Raw genomic sequence first — 20,865 nt, 5'->3', positions numbered from 1 at the left:
TAGTCTCTAGCCTCTCAGGCCGCGTACACACGCGGGGACTGTTCGCCCAACTTTGTCCGTCAAACAGTTTCGGCAAACAGTCCGCTCAAAATTAGCATGGACGGACATGGCCACACACGACGGACGAACAGTTTGCTGAAACCGTGCGCGATGACGTGAACGGCACGTACGACGGGACGAAAAATACGACGTCCTATACACTGCATTATAACTTTCGGCGTGAAAATCCTTTCTGAGCATGCGCGCAACTTTGTTTGACGAACAAGCCTACACACGCGGGGACTGTCCGCTGAAACAAGGTTTCAGCGGACAGTTTTTCGGAATTTCCGAAAAACCTTGTTCAGCGGACTGTTCGCTGAAACTGTCCGCTGAAAGCCCACACACGAGCGGACTGTCCGCTGAAACTTGGTTTCAGCGGACAGTTTCAGCGAACAGTCCCCGCGTGTGTGTACGCGGCCTCAGTCCTTGCGCCCAGGGCCGAGATTTCCTGTGAAAGTGCATGAGAAGTCTTCTGAAGTTCTGATTGAAACTTGGAAGCCAATCGATTGTACATGGATTCCAGACTGTCCTCTAGATCTGCCTTTGAGAGGGCACTGGGAGTTCTTCTATCCAACAAAGGAGCAGGTGAGGTTGGACCCAATAAGCGAGGCGGGGAGGCCGGATCGGGGGAGAGGCGCCCCCCAACTGACCCCTCACGCTCCATGCTAGATTGTTCTTGAGAGCGCAGAAGGTATTGTGTGAGAGTCTTTTGGGCGGTGCTCCGTGCCTTCTTTTTTTTAGTCGGCATGCACCAAGGCTCTGCGGGTTAGGAGATGAGGTAATAAAAAAAAAAAAAATTGAGGAGGTGAAACGTGGTGCAAGTATACCTCAGAGATAGGCTGAAGTCCCAAACGGAGCTAATCTGGGGTCTCAAAAATACATTTAGAGACTAGCTGTGTGCGCTGCTACTGTGGAAGGAGACGGTGCATTGAAGCAGAAGCAGCTAGTGCAGTGTCAATAGCCAGTCCGTAGGCTTGCTGGGGGCTGCTGTGCCTCAGACTGATGTAGAAGCCCGGTAGTAAACAGTTCCAATGTGACAAGTGAAAGGGGGTACACCCCAGAATAAATAGTCAATGGAGGGGTCAGGGCACCGGGTAGCAGCAAGTAGCAGGGGGGGGGGGGGGGGAGGCCGTGTCGTACTCACTGCGAGTCCAGGGGGAAAATGGAGCAGTTGTGGAGGTAAGGATCCCTGCGAACCGCAATCACTGGAGATAAAAATTTGAGGTAATGTCCAGGAAGTGGTGAAAAGTGGCGGCAGGAAAGACTCAGTAGGCCCAAACAGCTCCTGTCTCCAAGCCGATCTATCCGAGGGCCGATTATTACCGGGGGGGCCTGGGGTGCCCCCCCTAGCTACAAAGCAGCCCCACGTCCCTCGAGCGGAATACAGAAAGGGTGTCTCACCTGAGGCAGAAGCAGGCACCAGACGTGTGGACGGAGGGCTGCGGCCTGCTCCGGGTGTACCAAGATGGCCGCCGTCTGGTGTTGTGGATCACCAGGCCCCAAACCTTCAGGCGCTCCAAATCCACCTTGCTCGGCCCCCGGACCAGGGCAGGGATGCACCGCTGTGCGGATGATGCAGAAGAGAACCCCCTTTAGAGCCGATGGGCGTCCAGACGCTCCGGGATCGAGGTAGGCCGCAAGATGGCGGCGGAGCGCTGCTCGCGTGGGTGGCAGCCCCGGGATGGACCGGAGCTCGTGGATCGCCCGGAGATGCACCAAAAGGCTCCGGGTGAGAGCGGGCAGCTCCGGCAGGTCTTGCGGATGTAGGAGAGCCCGACCAGTGGTATCAGGCGTCCGGATTGCGGTGGATGTTATTAGGCCGCAGCGGAGCTCTCGCTGGACGCGTCCGTCCTCTTCAACTTCCGGCCACGCCCCGCCTTTCCCTACTTTTTTTTTTTTAATTGCGCTTGTCACTCTTTGTAGTATCGCTGCAGAACCGCTCAGCAGTCAATGCTGCACAGTGGAAATGCACTATACTATGCTTTCTATATTTGAAAGCATTTTATACGTGTATTAAACCCCTATATACTGCACACCAAATAGTACACCTATACCAGTCCTTAAAAGGACCTTTGTGGACCTAATAGTAGCTAGCTAATATCTAGTGAATTGCAGACTGTCCCTGCTCCAAACACCAAACTGTTCCTCCCTACACTGAGAAACGACAGCTGTAAAATCAGTAGTGCAGTGCACTATATAGTACACATAACAGAATAGGACCCATCCACTGATGTTGTCACTCTACTCTTCGTAGTTCCACCCCCAAATAAGCCCCCGGTCACACCGTGCATAAGAAAATGCACGGACCAAGCGTTTAGAGGCAGGAGGCAGCATCAAGCTCTGTTAAGGGTACACAGAGTTGAAAACCAAAAAATGGCTTACGTAAAACGGCGGGGTGGGGGGGGGGGGGGGCTGGCAAGGACAAAAACACATGTCCCATGTTACTTTGCATGGGGCCTGGAAAACAAGCACAAACAAAATTTTGGCCAGACATCCTATAAGTCAAAATTTGGCATCTATAGAACATGCATACTTAACCAGGACATATGGCTCCCCTGTACACCACTGCCCCCTATAGATGATAAAGGAGGTGCATGGTTACACAGGCAGCTAAAAGTAGTACACTACAGGTACCAGCAGGCTACCTGGACACTCATTCTTGCAACAGGATCTGTCCATTACAAGATCAAGATCCTGTGTACTGACCAGGGGAAGAAGGCCATTGTCTAACCAAACCCTCAGGGACTTGATCCCCCATTTCTTGGGGTCCACTGCCCTGGATACCACCTTGCTGGAAGTGCCTTGGACAGTATTACTGCACAGGGTTTTTACAGGCAATTCCTACATGTTTGTCCATCTTCACTGAATCAGGGCCCTAGTACCATTCACCTTAACATCCTAGCTGTAGGAATGGATCCAGATAACACTAATCTCCTGAACACTACTAGAACAGTTTGAGAGTACAGCAATATTATACATGGAGCTGCACCTCTGTGACCATCACCTTTAGACACTGGCAAAAAAACTGGAGGCACTTCCTGTATAGGAAGGAAGGGTTATGTGTAGCGGATGACATTTTAGACAAAATGTCATACGCATATAAATTTAGTTTTTGCCTCAGAACATTAGGGGTTCTGAGGGTTGATTACATAGGTTGGCCTTAACATCAGTCTGGCCAGGCTGTGTTTGGAAGTTCTGCCTGGTCATGTGAGGTGCACATGGCAGGCCACAACCAAGCCTGATTGGATGTTTAGGTATCAGCCTTCTCGGAAACAATCAGTGGGAGTGCCGGGGCCCACTGAGGAGTCTGGGAAGGGGTACTTAAGAAGTGTGGGTCACGTGTTTAAGAGAGGAGTTCGTGGGACTCGTGTGGTCTGTTCGGGTTCCAGGACTGGGGTGGACCCGTGAGGGGTCCCGGTCACGGGGTGTTCGACACCCCGCAACATGTTTCTGTTGGAGGCCCCTGATAGACCCGCCTGGTCTGGGGTAGGGATCCGTCTGTTCCCGAGTCTCATACCCAGCTGGTCCAAGGTGCAGTAACTGAGGGAGGATTCAAGGTGTCCGGGTGTGCTCTCGGCTTGGAGAGGCACCACAGCTTGTGGAAGTGACCGGGGGAGGACTCTTCAAAGGAGGGCTGGCACATGACATCCAGGGAAGTGCCTGGTTACTGAGTTGGGAAGGACATTGACGAATTCACGCTTTTCCAGTACAGTTGAGGAGACGGGAAACGTTCCAGGTACTGAGAAAAAGGTTCCTGTTCCCCTTTAGTTACAACTTCTACACGTTCATAGAATTGCTTTAAGTTTTGAGTCAACGTGCTGACTGCCATGACCTCTGGCTAGAGATCTGTTCAGCCTTGAAGTACCCAGCTGCGAGTGGCTACTCTCTGGGTGGAATTAGAGACTTTGCTAGACCTGCAGTTCAAGGTGCCCGAGTTCTTCACCCGTGCCCTCTGTTCCCATGAGAGATTGTGTTATTGGATGTTACTACTGCAAAATAAAACCTTTGTTAAAGGACTTCATCTATGTCAGTGTTCAAGTCGTTGGGTATCAACCCTGGGAATCCCTAGATGTGGAACAGCAGGCCAAGAGAAGGTAACTGGTAAGCCCAACAAGTCAAGGCCATTCAGCAAGGGATGTGGCCGCTATATATATATATATATATATATATATAATTTCCTGTTTTTTTTGCCAGTACCATTTACCTATGGGTGGTGTATAACCCTGAATGTAAGGCATTGGGTTTTTCTTCTCATACACCCATGTGCAGACATAAACCTAATAAAATAAGGCTCAGTGATTCCAATATTTTTTATCATACTCTATTACAGTTATAAAAAAAAAAAAAAGATTTCATGACATAGACATAAGCGTAATGTATAAAAGGGTCTGAAAAAACGACTTTGGCCACAGCAACCAATCAACTTCTCCAATCTTGCAACTTGCCTCATAAATAAAAAGAACAAGCTTACTGACTTTTGAAAGCAGTACAGATTTAGTTAATACACTTTCATGCATGAGGGACATTATGACAACCTTTTACATTTTTTTTTTTTTTTTTTAAATATGAACATCTGTCCCACTATACGGGGAGCACATTTATCTGTTTCTATCAAAGGCTTATTGTGTGTGATGCCAAAGTCCACCTTTCATCTACACAAGTACAGTTCAGGTTACAGTTATTAAGGTGATATTTGAAGACTGCTGAGTGTTATAAATGGTTCTGTGTACGTTACACAAAAAGTAATTTATACATATCAGCATCACTATCTGCTCATATGATACAGAAAATAAGTAGCAATAGAGAATAGTATTTTTCAGAATTTGCTGACCATCTGGGCATTTTTTTGGTGACAATTTTCATAAGAGCCATGCATCCCTAAAAAGTCTCTAGAGAAGTGCAGTATGTATTTGGAAGAAGGTATATAACACCCTGCTTCAATCTGTCATTTTTGGGGGCCACTGGTCTATCACACCAGTTAATACTTTTTTTAATTGCGTTTGTCACTCTTTGTAGTATCGCTGCAGAACCACTCAGCAGTCACAGTGCTGCACAGTGGAAATGCACTATACTATGATTTCTATATGTGCAAGTATTTTATACGTGTATTACACCTGTATACTGCACACCAAATAGTACACCTATACCAGTCATTACAAGGACCTTTGTGGACCTAGTAGCTAGTGATTTGCAGACTGTCCCTCAGTCCCTACACTGATAAAAGACAGCTGCAGAATCGGCAGCAGTCAAGTATAATATTCTTTCAATATTTGGAAGAAAGTATATTATACGTGTACAACCCTATATACTGTACACCTATACCAGTCCTTAAAAGGACCTTTGTGGACCTAATAGTAATAGCTAGTGATTAAACTGACTGTCCCTGCTCCACACAGTGTCCTGTCTCTACACTGACATAAGACAGCTGCAGAATCAGTCAGCAGTGCACTCAGCAATCACCAGCACAGCAGTGCACCAGAACCCTATATACTGTACTACACCTATACCAGTCCTTAAAAGGACTTTTGTGGACCTAATAGCTAGTGATTTGTGTCACTACAGTCTCTCCCTGCTCCACACAGCATCCTCTCCCTACACTGACATAAGACAGAATGTAAAATGGTCGCCAGATAAGGTCTATTTATAAGGTAGGGGGAATGTCCAATTGTCCATGTGCTGAAATGTCTCAATTGCCTGTCCTGTACCCCATGATGGATGTGTCATCATGGGTCAAAGTTCTTTCACACTGTAAAAACATGTCTGCTGGGCAAACAGCGGCAATAGTCCGCCGATTAGGCGAATCGCGAACACGCAAAATTAGCCACGAACCGACCGCCGTGCGAACAGTTCGGCCATCCCTAGTGACAAGTTCCGATAGAAAGTCCTCCACCTCCATTCACACTGCCGCTTACCAGATTAAGAGATCTCTTTTTAGGGAGATCTACAAAAGCTCATAACTCCTTTCCCAGTCCAGGATTCTATATGAGGTTGGAATAGTTGTCCCCGCTATAGCATTTCAGGTAGTAGCAAGATGGTCTAGGCAAGATAGAAGAGCCTCCATAGTGTAACTCTTATAAAAAATATCGCACTTAGTCATTCGATATCAGCTCATTAAAACATCAAGCCGGCTGGCTCTTGGACGCTGCCCGTGTCTTCCGGGACCAGCGCAGTATGCGGTGAGGGCAGCACGTCGCTCCTCCCTATGCTATTTCGTCACAGACGACGTCTTCCAGGGGCACCTTGCCCCTTTCCGTTAATTTACAGAATGTGCTGTACCACAATGGCAGGTTCCCAAACGCTATTGCTTTTCACGCAAGGCCATTCTAGAGATGTACCATCACATGGAAGGCAATGTTTTCGCACCATTGGGCAAGGCAGTCAGCTGCAAAGATCCACATTACTACTGACACGTGGTCCAGCAAGCATGGTCAGGGACAATATATTTTGTTCACAGCACACTGGATAACTCTGCTTGCAACAAGAAAGGATGCAGCACAGTGCTCAGTGATGCAACTTTTTTTGCCACTATGTTTCCATACAGCTTGTAGTGATTATCCGATATCTGTCAATTCCCCCCCCCCCTCCCCCTTCATGCCCTCCTCTGCTGGATTGACCTAAGAACCACCAGTACCCCCTAAGTGTTCAAGGGGCCAATGAGTGGCAGAAGAACAGGCTTTTTTTCCCTGCAGGTCAATGGCTGCTGATAAAGGATGTATGCACTGTACTGTCACCATTTGAGGAGGCCATCCCCCTAGTGCACATGCTCAAAAACGCATCGCCATTACATCCCTGACACCATCACACCTCATTCTGTGTTCCAGCTCTCCCCTGTGATCCACCAGCTGCCCTCCAAGCCTCGCTTTGGACTCCGCTTGCACGCCAAAAGACTCCTGCTGGTGAGGATGGTGGCCATACACAGACTCACAGGACATGACCCCTGCTGTAAGCTGTGACGAAGATTGGTGTAACTGCACTCTACTACTGTGCCTGATTAACGATACTTGCGTTTTTAACGTGCTTTGTTTATTAAAATTAATACAGTCTTATCCAAGAGGCGCCTGCTTTCTGTTTTTTTTCTCTCTACATGTGTGGAGCGTGCTTCGGCTCTCCCTGCAAGGCTGCCCTGTCTCCATAGACTGTTTTCTCACACAAAGCTTAATAGCTCAAAAGGACTCTTGTATGGACTCACATCTCATGCTATATACTATATCCTGCACTACTATCCATTGTATTCCTTTGAAATATCTTATGGACACCTTAGTAAGGACTATGTAATGCTTTTCCAGGTTACAGTCTCATGGAAAAACTAGTTTTGAGGATTCTGTTGGTCAAAGGAGGACCGGTGGAGAATGGGGCTGCCTCCATAATATATTTCAAATTTTTTTTAGTCCTCAGTGCCATATCAACTTCAATCCCATCAGCTGCGTCTGCATCATATGGTGGAAGATCTTTTATGGGTGAAAACAGACATGAAGAACTTTACAGTAGGTTTTTGGGTCACGAGATTAGACCACTGGCCAGAACTTGCCCAGTATGCAATTGAGCTTCTAGGCTGCCCTGCAGCCATTGCATTCAGTGTGGCCGGAGGTTTTGTGACACAAGAGCACATCTATCCACAGACTCCGTTGACCGACTCATTTGTCAAAATGAATCAGTCCTGGATAAGCAACAGCTATCAAGCCCATGATGCTAATGTTGCTGATTAAGTGTCATTTGGATCTTGAATCTCTGCAAGACTGTCTAGCTAGCTTTATGGGTGTTGATTTTATCGGTATAGGTTTCATGGACACAATTAACACCTATGACCAATTTTTCCACACCTGTTTGACAGGTGCATCAAAATTTCAATATTTTACAGCAAAACAGATTCTTGCTTTCATCATCGAGAGTACCTCTAGAAGGTTATGGGTTGTGGATATTTTTAACTGATTTATGACAAATGTCCCCATGTGTCAACATATCTCTGTCAGGGCTGCGCTCAGCCCTCCCTTCTGAGCTGGCCGCTCAGCTGTCGGCTAATTGCCAACTCCCATCTCTCTCCAGTGATACCCAGCTGTTGATCCTGCTCGTCAGTCCTGCCCACTTAAGCTGTCCAGTCCAGAGGAGCTCTGCCTTTGTCACCTCACAAGAAACGCTCTCCTGCTTTCCTGTTTAAAAGACTGGCTTTGCTGACATCCCTTCAGGCTATAGATCCTGCTTGCTGTTTCATTACTTTGATCCCTGACTCCTAACTTGGCTGACGATCTGTTCCGGTTACTGAACTTATTAATGCTTTGACTAATTTTGTTCTTTTTACTTTTGTTCCTAAACCACTGATTTAAATGTACTTCTGTCTCGGTCTGATTTTTAGTGAGACAACTGTTGTATGTTTAAAGAGGGGTGTCGCATATTCAATTGACCATGTGGTTTGGGGGGGGGGGGTGCATTGGGAACAGGGGTGTCTGTTCAAGTCATATTTAGTGTAAGAGAAATTCCAGAAATATAAAATACTGCTGGACCCAGCGCTTCTAATATTGGACAAAAATATCAAGTAAAAAATGAAAAGCATTGACAGCGCTAAATTTAAACTTGCGATTAGCTCAATAGAAATACCATCACGTATAATACTTGGATGAGCCAGAGCCAGACACAAGAAAATACATAACCAAAAATTACTTTAAAATAAAAATGATAAAAAGTAAAAAATAAAACCACACAAATCCAGAGACCAAAAGAAAGATTAAGTGCAGCAGCAGACACCGCCCGCTACCTCTAGAAGGTTATGGAGTGAAGGCTCCCCCAACACCCAAAGATACATTTTTCCACAACTGTGTGGCATCGGCATCACATTTTTTTTTACAACAAGGTAAATTCTTCCTTTCATCAAGAGTACCTCAGGGTTACAGTGTGAAGGCACCACCAACACTCAATTTTCCACACCTGTTATTCAATCCAAGTCTGCAAAAGAGACACCAAACTATAAAATAAAACAATTGTTAATCTTGGTCTGAGTATACCATAATTTGGCTCTCTCACATGACTATAGTATAACTGATGTTGCTCAGCTGCTGTACCAACCACCCAACTCCATACCTTGCCCCTTCCCATTAAAAGGAGACCACACCTTCCTTTTGGAGTAATTAGTGGCCGTAGCAGCCTCTTTATTAATCAAAATAATAATTTAACATATAACCAAAAACATCAACAAAAACATAATTTAACTTAAAACCCTGAGTGTGTTGGTCATTTGCAGGACATTCCCCCTCCCCACCCCATTAGCATATCGATCCAAAACAAGCACTGCGGTAATATTCCTGTAACTAGGCCTCAAGCTGACATGCTAGCTTAAAGACACCCAACTCTTTACCGCAGTGCACCCATTCACCAGCTGCCATATAAACCCTCACTATATGGCATATCAGCAACGAGCCCATATCTCCAATTGGTCCCGCATCAACTTCTCTGCGGGGGGGGGGGGTTATCTTCCTTTACCTGCATTGACCAACATTCGCCAACCGCTACGACATCCATCACCAAAACCTGAAAAGAAAATGAGTTAGCCTCTGCTCTCCACAGACGGTCTGCCGCAACCGGATTCCCATGACCAGCAACCCGGCCATATTACCCCCCCTTTTTCAGTTTGCATACCATAACTACACCATCTAATGTAAGGGAGAGAGGGTGGGAACTTATTTTCCGACTGAAGCTGGGGCGTAGAGCGCGCACACATCCTACGTGCTGACTCCGCCCCCCAGCTGCTATTACCCAATCGCTGCAGTACACTATACTCATGGCAGCCCTCCTCCTACCTCGTCGTTCTTGGCTACAGGCTGTACTTGAAGCTTGCTTACTGTGGTGCAAAAATTAGAATGACTTCAGGAACTTCATGTAGTCTGGCGGAAAGAAAGGAAAGGGGCCACATGATTAAAACCTTTAAATTCAGTACATCAAGGGGGCAAATAAGGTCCAGGAAGGCAGTTTTGTCAATATGAAACCAAATTTAAGAACACAGGGACATGACCTCACACTAAATTTAGAAAGTATTATTTAAACTGAAAGAGTAGTTGATGTTTGGAATAAACTTGAATGAGCCAGTCAACAGTAAATGGCTTCCAAAAATGCTTAGGAAAGAGAAAAAAAAAAGAAAAAAAAGAAAAAAAAAATGAAAAATAAACACACTTGATGTTTTACACAGTCTTTTATGCTGTCAGTTTTCTGCGTTTCTAGAAATGGCATTTTCTGCTTAGTTGAATGGGTCACTAAATTTTCCCAGAAGCCTGCACTAAGATATCTCAGATTTTAGGCTAGGTTCACACTTGTGCTTGCGGAAGGTGGCATGTGCATCTGTTCCCACACCTGCAACCAAATTGTGCTGCTCTTAGGAGACAATTCATTCTGATGGCACGCCCACGCTTCTCAGCACGCAGCATGTTTGCGGGTGTGTCAAAAAGACCACGTGATTTCCCTGCGGTCGCAGTGCAAACGCAGCCCGCACAAAACACAAATATGTGAACCTAGCCTTAGGCATCCTCCAATACGTTTTTTCTTTTTGGTGAAATACTCCCAAAGGGTTGATCACGTGTAATCAGTGTCAGGGATGCTGACACTGCAATTTCTGCATTAGAAACCCTACAAGTGCATCAGCAGATTAATAATGAAAAAGTCACTCCCATTCAGATTCACTCTACAGACAACAAATAGCCATTTCAACAAAGTAGAAACAGGTAGGAATCTGCAACACAGTTGGTTAAAATCCTTGCAATGTACATTGATCACCCAAAAGGCATTGTTATTTTTCTTCAGCAAGAGTGGAATTACTCTAACAAATGAGGTAAAAGCTATGCACAAAATTTACTTTGCAAAGAATGCCCGATCATGTGCAAGAATTAAAAAAAAAAAACAACAAAAACAGGATTTTTACTTGCACTTTTGGAGAAATAAAATAAGCAGATATTTTGCCTCATTCACTATGCCCCGTTAAAATTTACTTTGCAAACTTTGAAAACAGCCTATAGGCCTTTATTAAATGAACTCAATGGTGCCAAACACAAAAAAATTGTAATAGAGCCTATGCCAAAGAAAATGAAAGCTTTATTAAAAACACAAAACCAAAAAAAAATAAAAAAAAGACCACAATTATTTTCAATTGATGTTCACGATAAATGCAAAAAAATGGCGATTATGCACACTTCCTTTCTAAAATCCTTTATTTTATGCTGTTAAGCAAATAACAGGTAATAAAATCTGGCATTTAAGTCAAACCGATAAGCACAGGAACCATCTTTAGTAGACGTACAAATTGCACGTAATTTGTGGACATTTTGCATTTATTTTACAACATAAAAGATTAAAATTTAAAGTGACTAAAAACAAACAGGTAAACTTACATTCTGACATTTTGACTTATGAAGTCTGGATTCACAATCACAAAACCACCCAACAAATTCAACCAATTACAGCAAAAAGTGCAGATTATATACTAATAGCAATGCATGTTTTACTATAATAAATGCGTTAACGGTTTCTCTATTTACATTCCAGAGAGATGAGTGCCTGTTGCCAAGGCAACAACCAGTTCATCAGGCAATGTAGATTACTTCCAGTTGATGTAGTTAAAAGGGGTTGTAAAGGTTCATTTTTTATTTTCTACATAGGTTCCTTTAAGCTAGTGCATTGTTGGTTCACTTACCTTTTTCCTTCGTTTTCCCTTCTAAATGTTTTTTTTCTTTGTCTGAATTTCTCACTTCCCGTTTCTCCTCAGTAAACTTCTCACCATCATCCGAGCTGGTGGTTAGTCAGCCAGAACAGCTTACTGAACAGCTTACTGAGGAGGAACAGGAAGTGAGAAATTCAGACAAAGAAAAAAAACATTTAGAAGGGAAATCGAAGAAAAAGATAAGTGAACCAACAATGCACTAGCTTAAAGGAACCTATTTAGAAAATAAAAAACGAACCTTTACAACCCCTTTAAGGTTCAGTTAAAAGAATGAGAAAAGTTGTTGTATTCCAAAACACCAGCGATTTTTAGGACAACGATGGAACAGCAACATCCAATTAGTTAAATTAAATATAATGGCATTGTTTATATGTATAGCAAAGAATGTGTACCAACACCATAAGACAATGGAGTAACTATTTCAATAATCTTTTTATGTTAGAATAAGCAGAATCTGTTATTGTAACTAGCAAGTTTATAGTGTGGCCACTGATGTTAAAGGGTCCATCCAAAAAAAAAACAAAAAAAAAAACCTCCCAAGAAAGCCACTCTTTGTATGCAGCAATGGGAGTCCCACTCCTCCCACTGTATTGTATAGAACTGAAATAAAAACTAGAACTGAACTAAATAAAAACCCCAAACAGGTAGAGGTGTCTAATTAGGTTAGCTCCGGAACTTGGGGGCAGATATTTCTCTGCTTGTGTTCCTCAGAAAATGAACTGGAATATTTTTTTCTAATGAATATATCATTCAACTATCATTTGTAATAAATATTATATATGTATGTACTAGCATAAACAGTGTCCATTATGCTGTATTTTATTCATAAGAGTATACAGTATCTCATGTGAAATCAGAAGTCAATCCAACGTCCATGCAAAGTTTTATTTTCTTACACATTGTCCCATGTTTAATCCCTTTAAATAATCTTCAAGTACAGAAAAATACATGTTGATCTGCCAAAAATGCACTGAGCTCTGTTGCTGACAACACACAGCATTTATGTGGACTGAGTGGTGTCAGCCCTACTTTTCTTCTAATCAATTCAACCACTCCTATTATCAGACGTCTACAACATAAAAGCTAATCATTCAGTAGTCCAAGAACTTGGAAGATTTTTTGAGATAACATTGGAAGTCTGTAAAAGACTCAGAACAGTTTTACATTTCTGACACGATCAACAAGTTTTGGCACCCATCAAAAAGAAATAATAAAAAGCTTTAATGGTATATTAAAAACAGACAAAAAGGAAATAAATTATAGTTCTCTGCTAAAGTTTACACACACTAGTGGCAGTGAAGTTGAGTCCTTCCATTTATTTTCCTGTGCAGTACTGCTTAAGGAAAATAGGTGGGAAAGGGAAGGCCATTAAGGCCTTTTTATTTACCCCTTATTTGTACCAAAAACTATATTTAAGTGATGCCATTGTCAGCACTGTATGATTATTACTTTACTTGGTCTATTGGATGCCACTTACTGTATGTATGACCTGAGAAATAATCAATAGCCATGTATTAAGGTTCTGTAAAAACTTCAGCTTGTTCAAGTACACTGACAATAAAACCTAGCAGCTGATTGGTTACTATGCACATCTGCACCAGATTCTGCATGCTCCAGTTTTATCGAATCTCCCCCACAGTGTCATCTTTAATACAAATAGTCAATAAGCCCAAGTTCACATTGAGGGCAGGTTTGAAAATCATGCCAGTTCAGCTGAACTCGCACAATTTCAAACTGGCAATGCAGTCCAACTTCAGGGGCAATTTGATTCCAAGTCACCATAAGTAGTACAGGAACTACTTTTGGGGAATCGGTGCAGGGTCGCAAAGTTGGCATTGCACAGATTCGGATGGTGCCGTTGCCAGCAATTTGACTTATCAAATCACATGTCAAAATAGCCCGATGTGAACATGGGCTGAAGATTGGGAGATGCTGCGATGACAACCAGGTCTGCAGTTAGCAATGTCTACTCTCCCTGCTCATGAGCAAATTGACAGAGACCTGTAAATCTGTATGTCTGGTCGCTGCAATTAAACTACTAGTAAACACTGGGCATGGCAGTCTAATAGCGTACAGCTGAGGAGAAACGTTTTTATTTATTTCACTGGTGCTACAGCTGTATCAGCAATAGAAAACATTGAGGAGAATCAAAATGAGAAAAAAAAATTGTTTTGCTGCAGCAAATTCATCTGGACGCTTTCCAAAGAGAGTTCAATTAGGCTTTATAAGCAATAGTACTTCAGGAGTAATGTCTATTGCTCATTCCTTGAGAATGCCAAGCTTTTTCAAGGCTTGCCGTCTATGATCGTCTGTGGATCCTTTTGGTGCAATTTTAACGCTTGTGACGGGAGCAGATTGACGAGATGGCTTTGAAAAAAATGAATGCTTCTCTGAGCTGTCTGCAGCTGCAGTACCGGGCTCTAGGTTTGCAAAGTCTTTCCCTGTACCAAGGGATGCTGGTCTTGGTCTGTTATTTCGCAAGAAATTTCCAGAAAATAGCGGCTTTTTAAAAAAGGAATTGCCTCCCTTTTCAATACTCGGAAGAGAGCTACTAAGACCCACTCCAGACCGTTCCAAGGTATTTGACTTGATGCTTATTTGTCTCAGACCAGGGACTAAACCCTGAGGAAGACGCAAATATGGTTCATCAGATGGTTCAAAATGAGTGCTGTGTCTATTGCTTTTATCAACAGGTGGCCTACCCTTCCCATCATTATGAGTAACTTTAACACCGTGTTGCACATCTAGCGGTTCCTTTGGCGGAGAAAAACTAAACCTATTTCTAGGGCTGGTACTAATCATGTTAATATTTTCTAAAGAAGCTGCTTTGTTTTCTTGGGCTATGCGATGCTGAAAACGGTCAACTCTTTTAAAATTCTCAGCTGTTTTGTCAGGCACAAGATTTTTTTCTGGTACTGTGGATGCTTGAACGGGTGCTGTGCTTGCCCGCAACTTTACAGGATTTTTACTACCATCTTGACCCGGAATCAGAAGAGAGTCTGAAGCTTCACTAAATGAATGATCAGGTTTTTTGGTGAAATGTTCCTTTCTTTGAGAAACTGGATTCCATTGTGAAGCATTTTCATGACCTTCAGATTTTACATTCTTGGAGTTATCAGTTACGTCATGCACATTTAAAGACAGAGTTGTCAGTTCATTTGGCTTTTCTTGGATGTTTGTCTTCTCGCTGTGTTTAGTCTTTACAGTGATATCATTGGTTATGGGGCCATGACTCAGAATATTGGTTTCTTTCTGAATCACTAGATTACCACTTACAGGCTGTTCAGCTTTCATGCTTAGCCTATTCTTAGCAAATGTTTCATTTTTTGCATTAGGTACAACAAGAGGTTGTACCGGAATACTTTTTGATGAATTTATTTCCTCTTGCTGATTTGTTACACTTTTGTTTTTATCTTCTTTATTCTCTTGTTTAATTCCACAGGGTGCTGCAGGATGATCTGTTTTGGATGGTGGGACAGAATTATTTTCAGGAGACCAAGGTTTCTTCTCCAAGCCTAGTTTTTGCAGTGCCTCTTGTCTAGCCCGCTCTTGTTCTTTAGAATGGAGAATATTTGTGATCGCAGATTCATTGCCTGTGCTCCTTTCATGTGCTGAAAAGGTTCTTGGCCTTTTCTGTTGGTCTAGATTTTGAATATCCCCTCTGCTTGTTTTAATAACTATGTGGGGTGGTAATGCACGTGGCTTGGGTGCTGTAGGTGGGCCCTGTTTAAAGTGTGTCTCTGAAGGCTTTTCTATGGCTTGACTGAGGTTCTCTTGTTCACCTGTTAAGTATTTATTTGGGGAAGAAACCCTTGGATATACAGGCGGTGGTAATGATTGGTTAGATTGCTTTACTGTAACCAGTGCCTCTTGATGTTCTGAAATTGCTGCAGGTTTCAGTACTATTCTATCAAACTGGACTTCACGAGCATCTGTGGGATCAGTGATGGTATGACGTTTGTCTATAATTTGGGGGTCTCTGAAAGCTTCAGGAGGTGGTAGAATTAAGGACTCCGATATAGTAGATTCTCCTGTGTGCTGCTGATTAATTGTAGACATCCTTATGGGTTTCTCAGGCGGTAGCTTCTGTTGGTCTTTTTGGGGGCCTCCCATCATACTTTCAAATGGTTGTTTTGGACTTGGTTTGGAAACTTGGACTCTTGGAAAACTGTGGTGTCCCTGTAAAGCTGTATTGACGTTAATGGCTGTATTTGCCCATTCTTCCAGTTTAGGCAGTGTTGCAACCTTTGGTGATATTTTCTCATTGTCTGTAATAAAAATACAAAAATTACTTTGATATATATCTTTAGGGGCTGGGGGGCTTTCACTCATTATCAAGTGGCGACTCTAGTCTAAACAATACCCTCAAGCTACTATAAAACACACTTTTTCAATCAGATAACAATGTGCTTATGCAGTAACACGTTTAAGTTTACTCTACACAGTCCAGTAAATAATGAATCCTATTTGTTAGTAATTGATTATGCATCTTTTCATTTTGTAATTTTTAATAGGACTGCATGCATTTAAAACAGAAGTACTGGAGGTATTACTAATCTCTCGCTCACGTCAATAAAAAAAATTTCATCTTAAAGTCTCACATGGCGCATAAAAGACACTTGTACTGTAATTTACATTGGATATGAGACCAATACATATTAATTATCCCAAACAGGGCTTATCAGATGCTGCACATATACAGTAAAATGATATTTTCTGTGAATAAAAAACAAACAAACCTTTAGATACTTGTTAATTGAGTCAGCCAACAGCTGGCTTCTTATATATGCATCTGTATTAGCCTTCATTTTTTGTTTTTTACTGCTTTGGGTATGTGTTGAAGTATGCTGCCATTGCTATAATTAGGCTCTTTAAAGTGCAATGACGCATCAAAAAATATGAACTTTTTCACTCAATGCACATCAATTCATCGTACATATGTGAAATAGCACTGTTAAAAACAATGGCATCTCTGTGTACAAGTGTTAGAAGCCATTTCAATGCATCAGTGTGTTTAAGGCATTTTTTTTTCTTGAATTAAATCTTTTTTTACATAAACCTAAAAAAACTGCTTTGATAGTGGCATGGTGGCATACGTGAGCTTGAGAACATACATGAGCTTGAGAAAAATGTTAGAAAACTGATTATAATTGATAATTTTACCCGCTTGACCACCGGGCACTTAAACCCCATCCTAACCAGACCAATTTTCAGCTTTCGGTGCTCACATTTTGAATGACAATTACTCAGTCATGCAACACTGTACCCATGTAAAATGTTTGTCCTTTTTTCACACAAATAGAGCTTTCTTTTGGTGGTATTTAATCACTGCTGGGTTTTTTATTTTTTGTGCTATAAATCAAAAAAGGCTGATAATGCGGTAAAAAAAAAAAAAAAAAAAAATTAAGAAGAATTCTTTGTTTCTGTTAAAATTTATTGCAGAGTATTGGCAAGTCCTGGCAGTGTATGGGCACTGAACAGCATTGTAGGCTGGATCTGTAGTGCCCATAGTGCTGCAAACGATCTCTCCCTCTTTCCTCTCACACTGTACCGATCGGTACAGAGAGGGGAGGGAGGAACCGGCTTCATGACATGACACCGGTTTGTTTAAATGTGATCACTCCATCATTTGGAGCAACCACATGGTAAAAGGCCGCTATCAGCATGTGGTTAAAGAACTCGAAGGTATTTTTTCATCATCCTTAAAACAAAAAGTCATGTTTCTATGAAGTACACCTCTTTGTTTATGGAACCCAGTGTTCCAAGCAGCTTAGGACATGCTGAAAATAGAAGGGAGGCTCCAACTTTGCATGCATTTAAAATGACTCACATGCTTATAGACGTATTCAATTATTTATAGCTGAGTATTGGGTAATACATTGCTGCAATTAATTTTTGTGTTTCTTATGTAAGATTAATTGTCACATGAACAAAAAAAAAAAAGAAAGTTTACCTCTCGCATATAATGCTTACAGAAGTCATGTTGTAAAAAAAATAAATGAATAAAAAAAACACAATCTAAATACATCCTGTGAATCTTTTGCAATACATTAAAGTGGTTGTATACACAATTTTTTTACTTTTACCTACAGGAAAGCCTATAATAAGGCTTACCTGTAGGTAAAAAAAAATATCTCCTAAACCTTTAAGGTTTAGGAGATATTCCCCACGGTATACGCCGCTGACTGCAGCGGCGCATGCGCACAAGGGGATTCTCGGCCTGAAAATCCGGCAGTGGCCGGCCGGAATGAAATCTCCCGCGCGCATGCGCGGGAGTGACGATATCGCAGCTCCGGCCACTCACAGCGCCGGAGCCGCGATACCCGGAAGAAACGCCGAGGGAGCATGTCCGCTCCCTCGGCATGGATCGGGCCAGATGTCGGGGCCTCGTTCTAAGGTAAGTATTCCATAATGAGCTAGTATGCGGTGCATACTAGCTCATTATGCCTTTTGCTTTGCAGGTTTAAAAAAATAAAATAAAAATGTGCGGGTTTACTACCGCTTTAAGAACACTAAACAAAGTTCTTCATTACTCATGGCTTTATAAATTATCAGACTAGACACAGACAACTTTGTCTGCTTTCTTCCATCTATCGTTACCAGAGAAAGGATGAAATCAAACTTCTGCAATCTGAATTCTTTACCTAATGGCATTAAAAATAAAGTTATAAAACCACTGAAAAAAAGAACTCATTACTCAATCACTTATTAAAACAGTTCTAAGGCCAGTTTTACACTGCTGTGATACAGGTGTACCAGCAGCCTTTTAATGGCTACAGTTACCTGCAGTTTCCCCATACAATTTCTATTATGTTGTGTATTTTGGGCACATTTTCTGAAAGTGCGCCAAAGATGCAGCATGCAGGACTTTTGATGCGCTTTCAGAAAACACACCAAAAATATGAAACCCAATAGAAAGTCTATGGTTGGGTAATAAACCTGAGTCTATAAACCTTGCAGTGTGGGGGTTGATGGGGGCACCCTGTCCTATGTTTTATTTACTTAGATCCCACATGTGAGGAACTCAAAAAAGTTGTACTAAAGTCCAAACATACATTTAATTCAATTGAGATACATATGCTCTGTGCATCACTTGCATTTAAAAAATGCTGTAAGTAACTACATTTTGTGCCTTGACAGTGCATTCAATTTGAATGGCCTCTGTTCTTAAAAAAAAAAAAAAAAAAAAAAAAAAGACGAATTGTCTTTTGTAGGCACTGTGTGTGCATTATCAGACAAAAAACAAACCACTTATGGAGAAGAAATTACATCTGCAAATTTTTCATAAATCAATCACCAACTAACCTTGTACTCATGTAAACAAAACCACAGAAATAACTAGATCAGCAAATCTTTCTGCTTAGGTCACTGCCATCAGTGGTGGATTTGTAAGTGAGCAAAGGAGGCAAATACCCTGCCAGAAGTGGCCTCGGACTTCGTTAAAAAAAAACAAAAAAAAAAAAAACAATATATATATATATATATATATATATATATATATATATATATATATATATATATATATATATATATATATATATAAATAAAATAACATTTGGTTTCTTATTTTTAAAAACTAACAAAGTAGGTTTGGGTGTCAAGATATGCAACAGTCAAGCCTGGCTTCAGAAACAAAGAAGAGGATGGTGGCTTCTGGCAGATATTTTCAACTTCATATGTTACATAGTAGCAAGGTTGAATAAAGACATCAGTCCATCCAGTTCAACCTGAGTGAGTGTCTACAATTGTCCTTATCCCTATACATTGCACACTCACATACCCTCTACCCTCAAAGAGCCCACAATCCAAGGTCCCTATTCATATACTAGGGCCAATTTTGGACAGTAGCCAATTAGCCTACCTGCATGTCTTTGGAGGGTGGGAGGAAACCGGAGTACCCGGAGGAAACCCACGCAAGCACAGGGAGAACATGCAGACTCCAAACAGGTAGTGTCATGGTTGGGATTTGAACCATCAGGTTCTTACTGCTGGGCGAGAGTGCCAACCACTACACCACTGTGCCGCCCGATACTATTCGAGATGTTAGTTTTGAAATGGATTTCATTGCCTTTTTAAGAGAGACAAGTGGGTGGGATAAGGGAAAAAAAGTTTGAAAAATGTTGGAAAGGGCCAGGCAACAGCTCGACCCCATCGTGTGGGAGGGAAGTTAACGACCAGCATTGATTTATCACAGCGAGAAACACGGGAGAGGAGCTCAGTCCCCCACTTGACTAATTGGGTCAAGGGGCAAAGTCAACACTCCACAATCTCAAGAGTGCAGGGTAGCATACCAAATCAGTGTATGACAGGTTCAAAGTAAAATTCGACTTAAGTAGACTACCTGATGCAGACAAAAAAAACTGAGGTGAAGAAACATATTAGTGCTTTCCCATGAGACTTCAGTAGTGTGTTCATTGAGGCAGTTTATTGCAGGATGAAGGGCTTTCCAGGTGTCGATATGGTTCTTATTTGAGCATGATGGTCACTAGTTGTTGGAGACCAAGGTCACTCAGCAAATTGGCATCGATAAAGAATTATTTGAAAACCACGATGACCTATGAAAGACTAAGTGCTCTGTGCCTACAGACTATCAAGAGCACTATCCTCAAGAGGATACAGTGTGATGGGTTTGTACATTTTTTTTTTTACAGATGCCAAGTGCAGGATGAAAGACTCTATAACTAGGGATGGGTGAACGGTTCGACCCGAACATTTGCTGTTGTGCCATTCGCTGGGTGTTCACCCCAACAATCACCCTGCAATGTACTGAGCACCACACAGTGCAGTCTGTGCCCTGATTGAGCAAAGCTTTAGGTGGTAATGTATGCTGGTTAAGGAACGGGGCAGGGAAGTCAGCTGTTGCATCCTTAACAGATGAGTCATCAACTATCAATAGGTTTCCCTGCTGACAGCTGAATAGAAAAAAAAAAAAAAAAGTTCTGGGGAAAAAAAAAAAAAAAAAAAGAGAAAGAAAGAAAAAGGAAAAAAAAAAAACCATGGCATTATTTGCAAGTAATTGGACATAAAAGGGGTAAATGGTGATCAGCCCTTTTGTTACAGAGAGGAGCTGTGTCGGTGAATTACAGAGAAAAGGATTTTACGCCGATGAGATCCATCCGATGCCTTGCTAT

The 20,865-nt window shown here is 42.2% G+C and overlaps 1 protein-coding gene across 3 annotated transcripts in view; it reads right to left on the bottom strand.

Annotated features, from left to right (window-relative positions):
* Window positions 1–12,605: 12,605 nt before the first annotated feature.
* CUNH1orf116 (chromosome unknown C1orf116 homolog) overlaps window positions 12,606–20,865 on the bottom strand; it is a 124,498-nt gene continuing 116,238 nt past the window's right edge. For all 3 annotated transcript variants that reach the window (XM_077481201.1, XM_077481200.1, XM_077481202.1), the window contains exon 4: window positions 12,606–16,002. In XM_077481201.1, the coding sequence (XP_077337327.1) occupies window positions 13,994–16,002 (2,009 nt within the window). In that variant the 3' untranslated portion in view covers window positions 12,606–13,993. The remainder of the gene's footprint in view (window positions 16,003–20,865) is intronic.

Source organism: Lithobates pipiens, unplaced genomic scaffold (genome assembly GCF_037356315.1).
Source record: "Lithobates pipiens isolate NorthernLeopardFrog02 unplaced genomic scaffold, aLitPip1_a1.2 Scaffold_16, whole genome shotgun sequence".
In the NCBI taxonomy this organism is placed as follows: Eukaryota; Metazoa; Chordata; class Amphibia; order Anura; family Ranidae; genus Lithobates; species Lithobates pipiens.
Note: the sequence above shows the minus strand (reverse complement) of the source record. Positions and strands in the feature narration are given on the sequence as shown.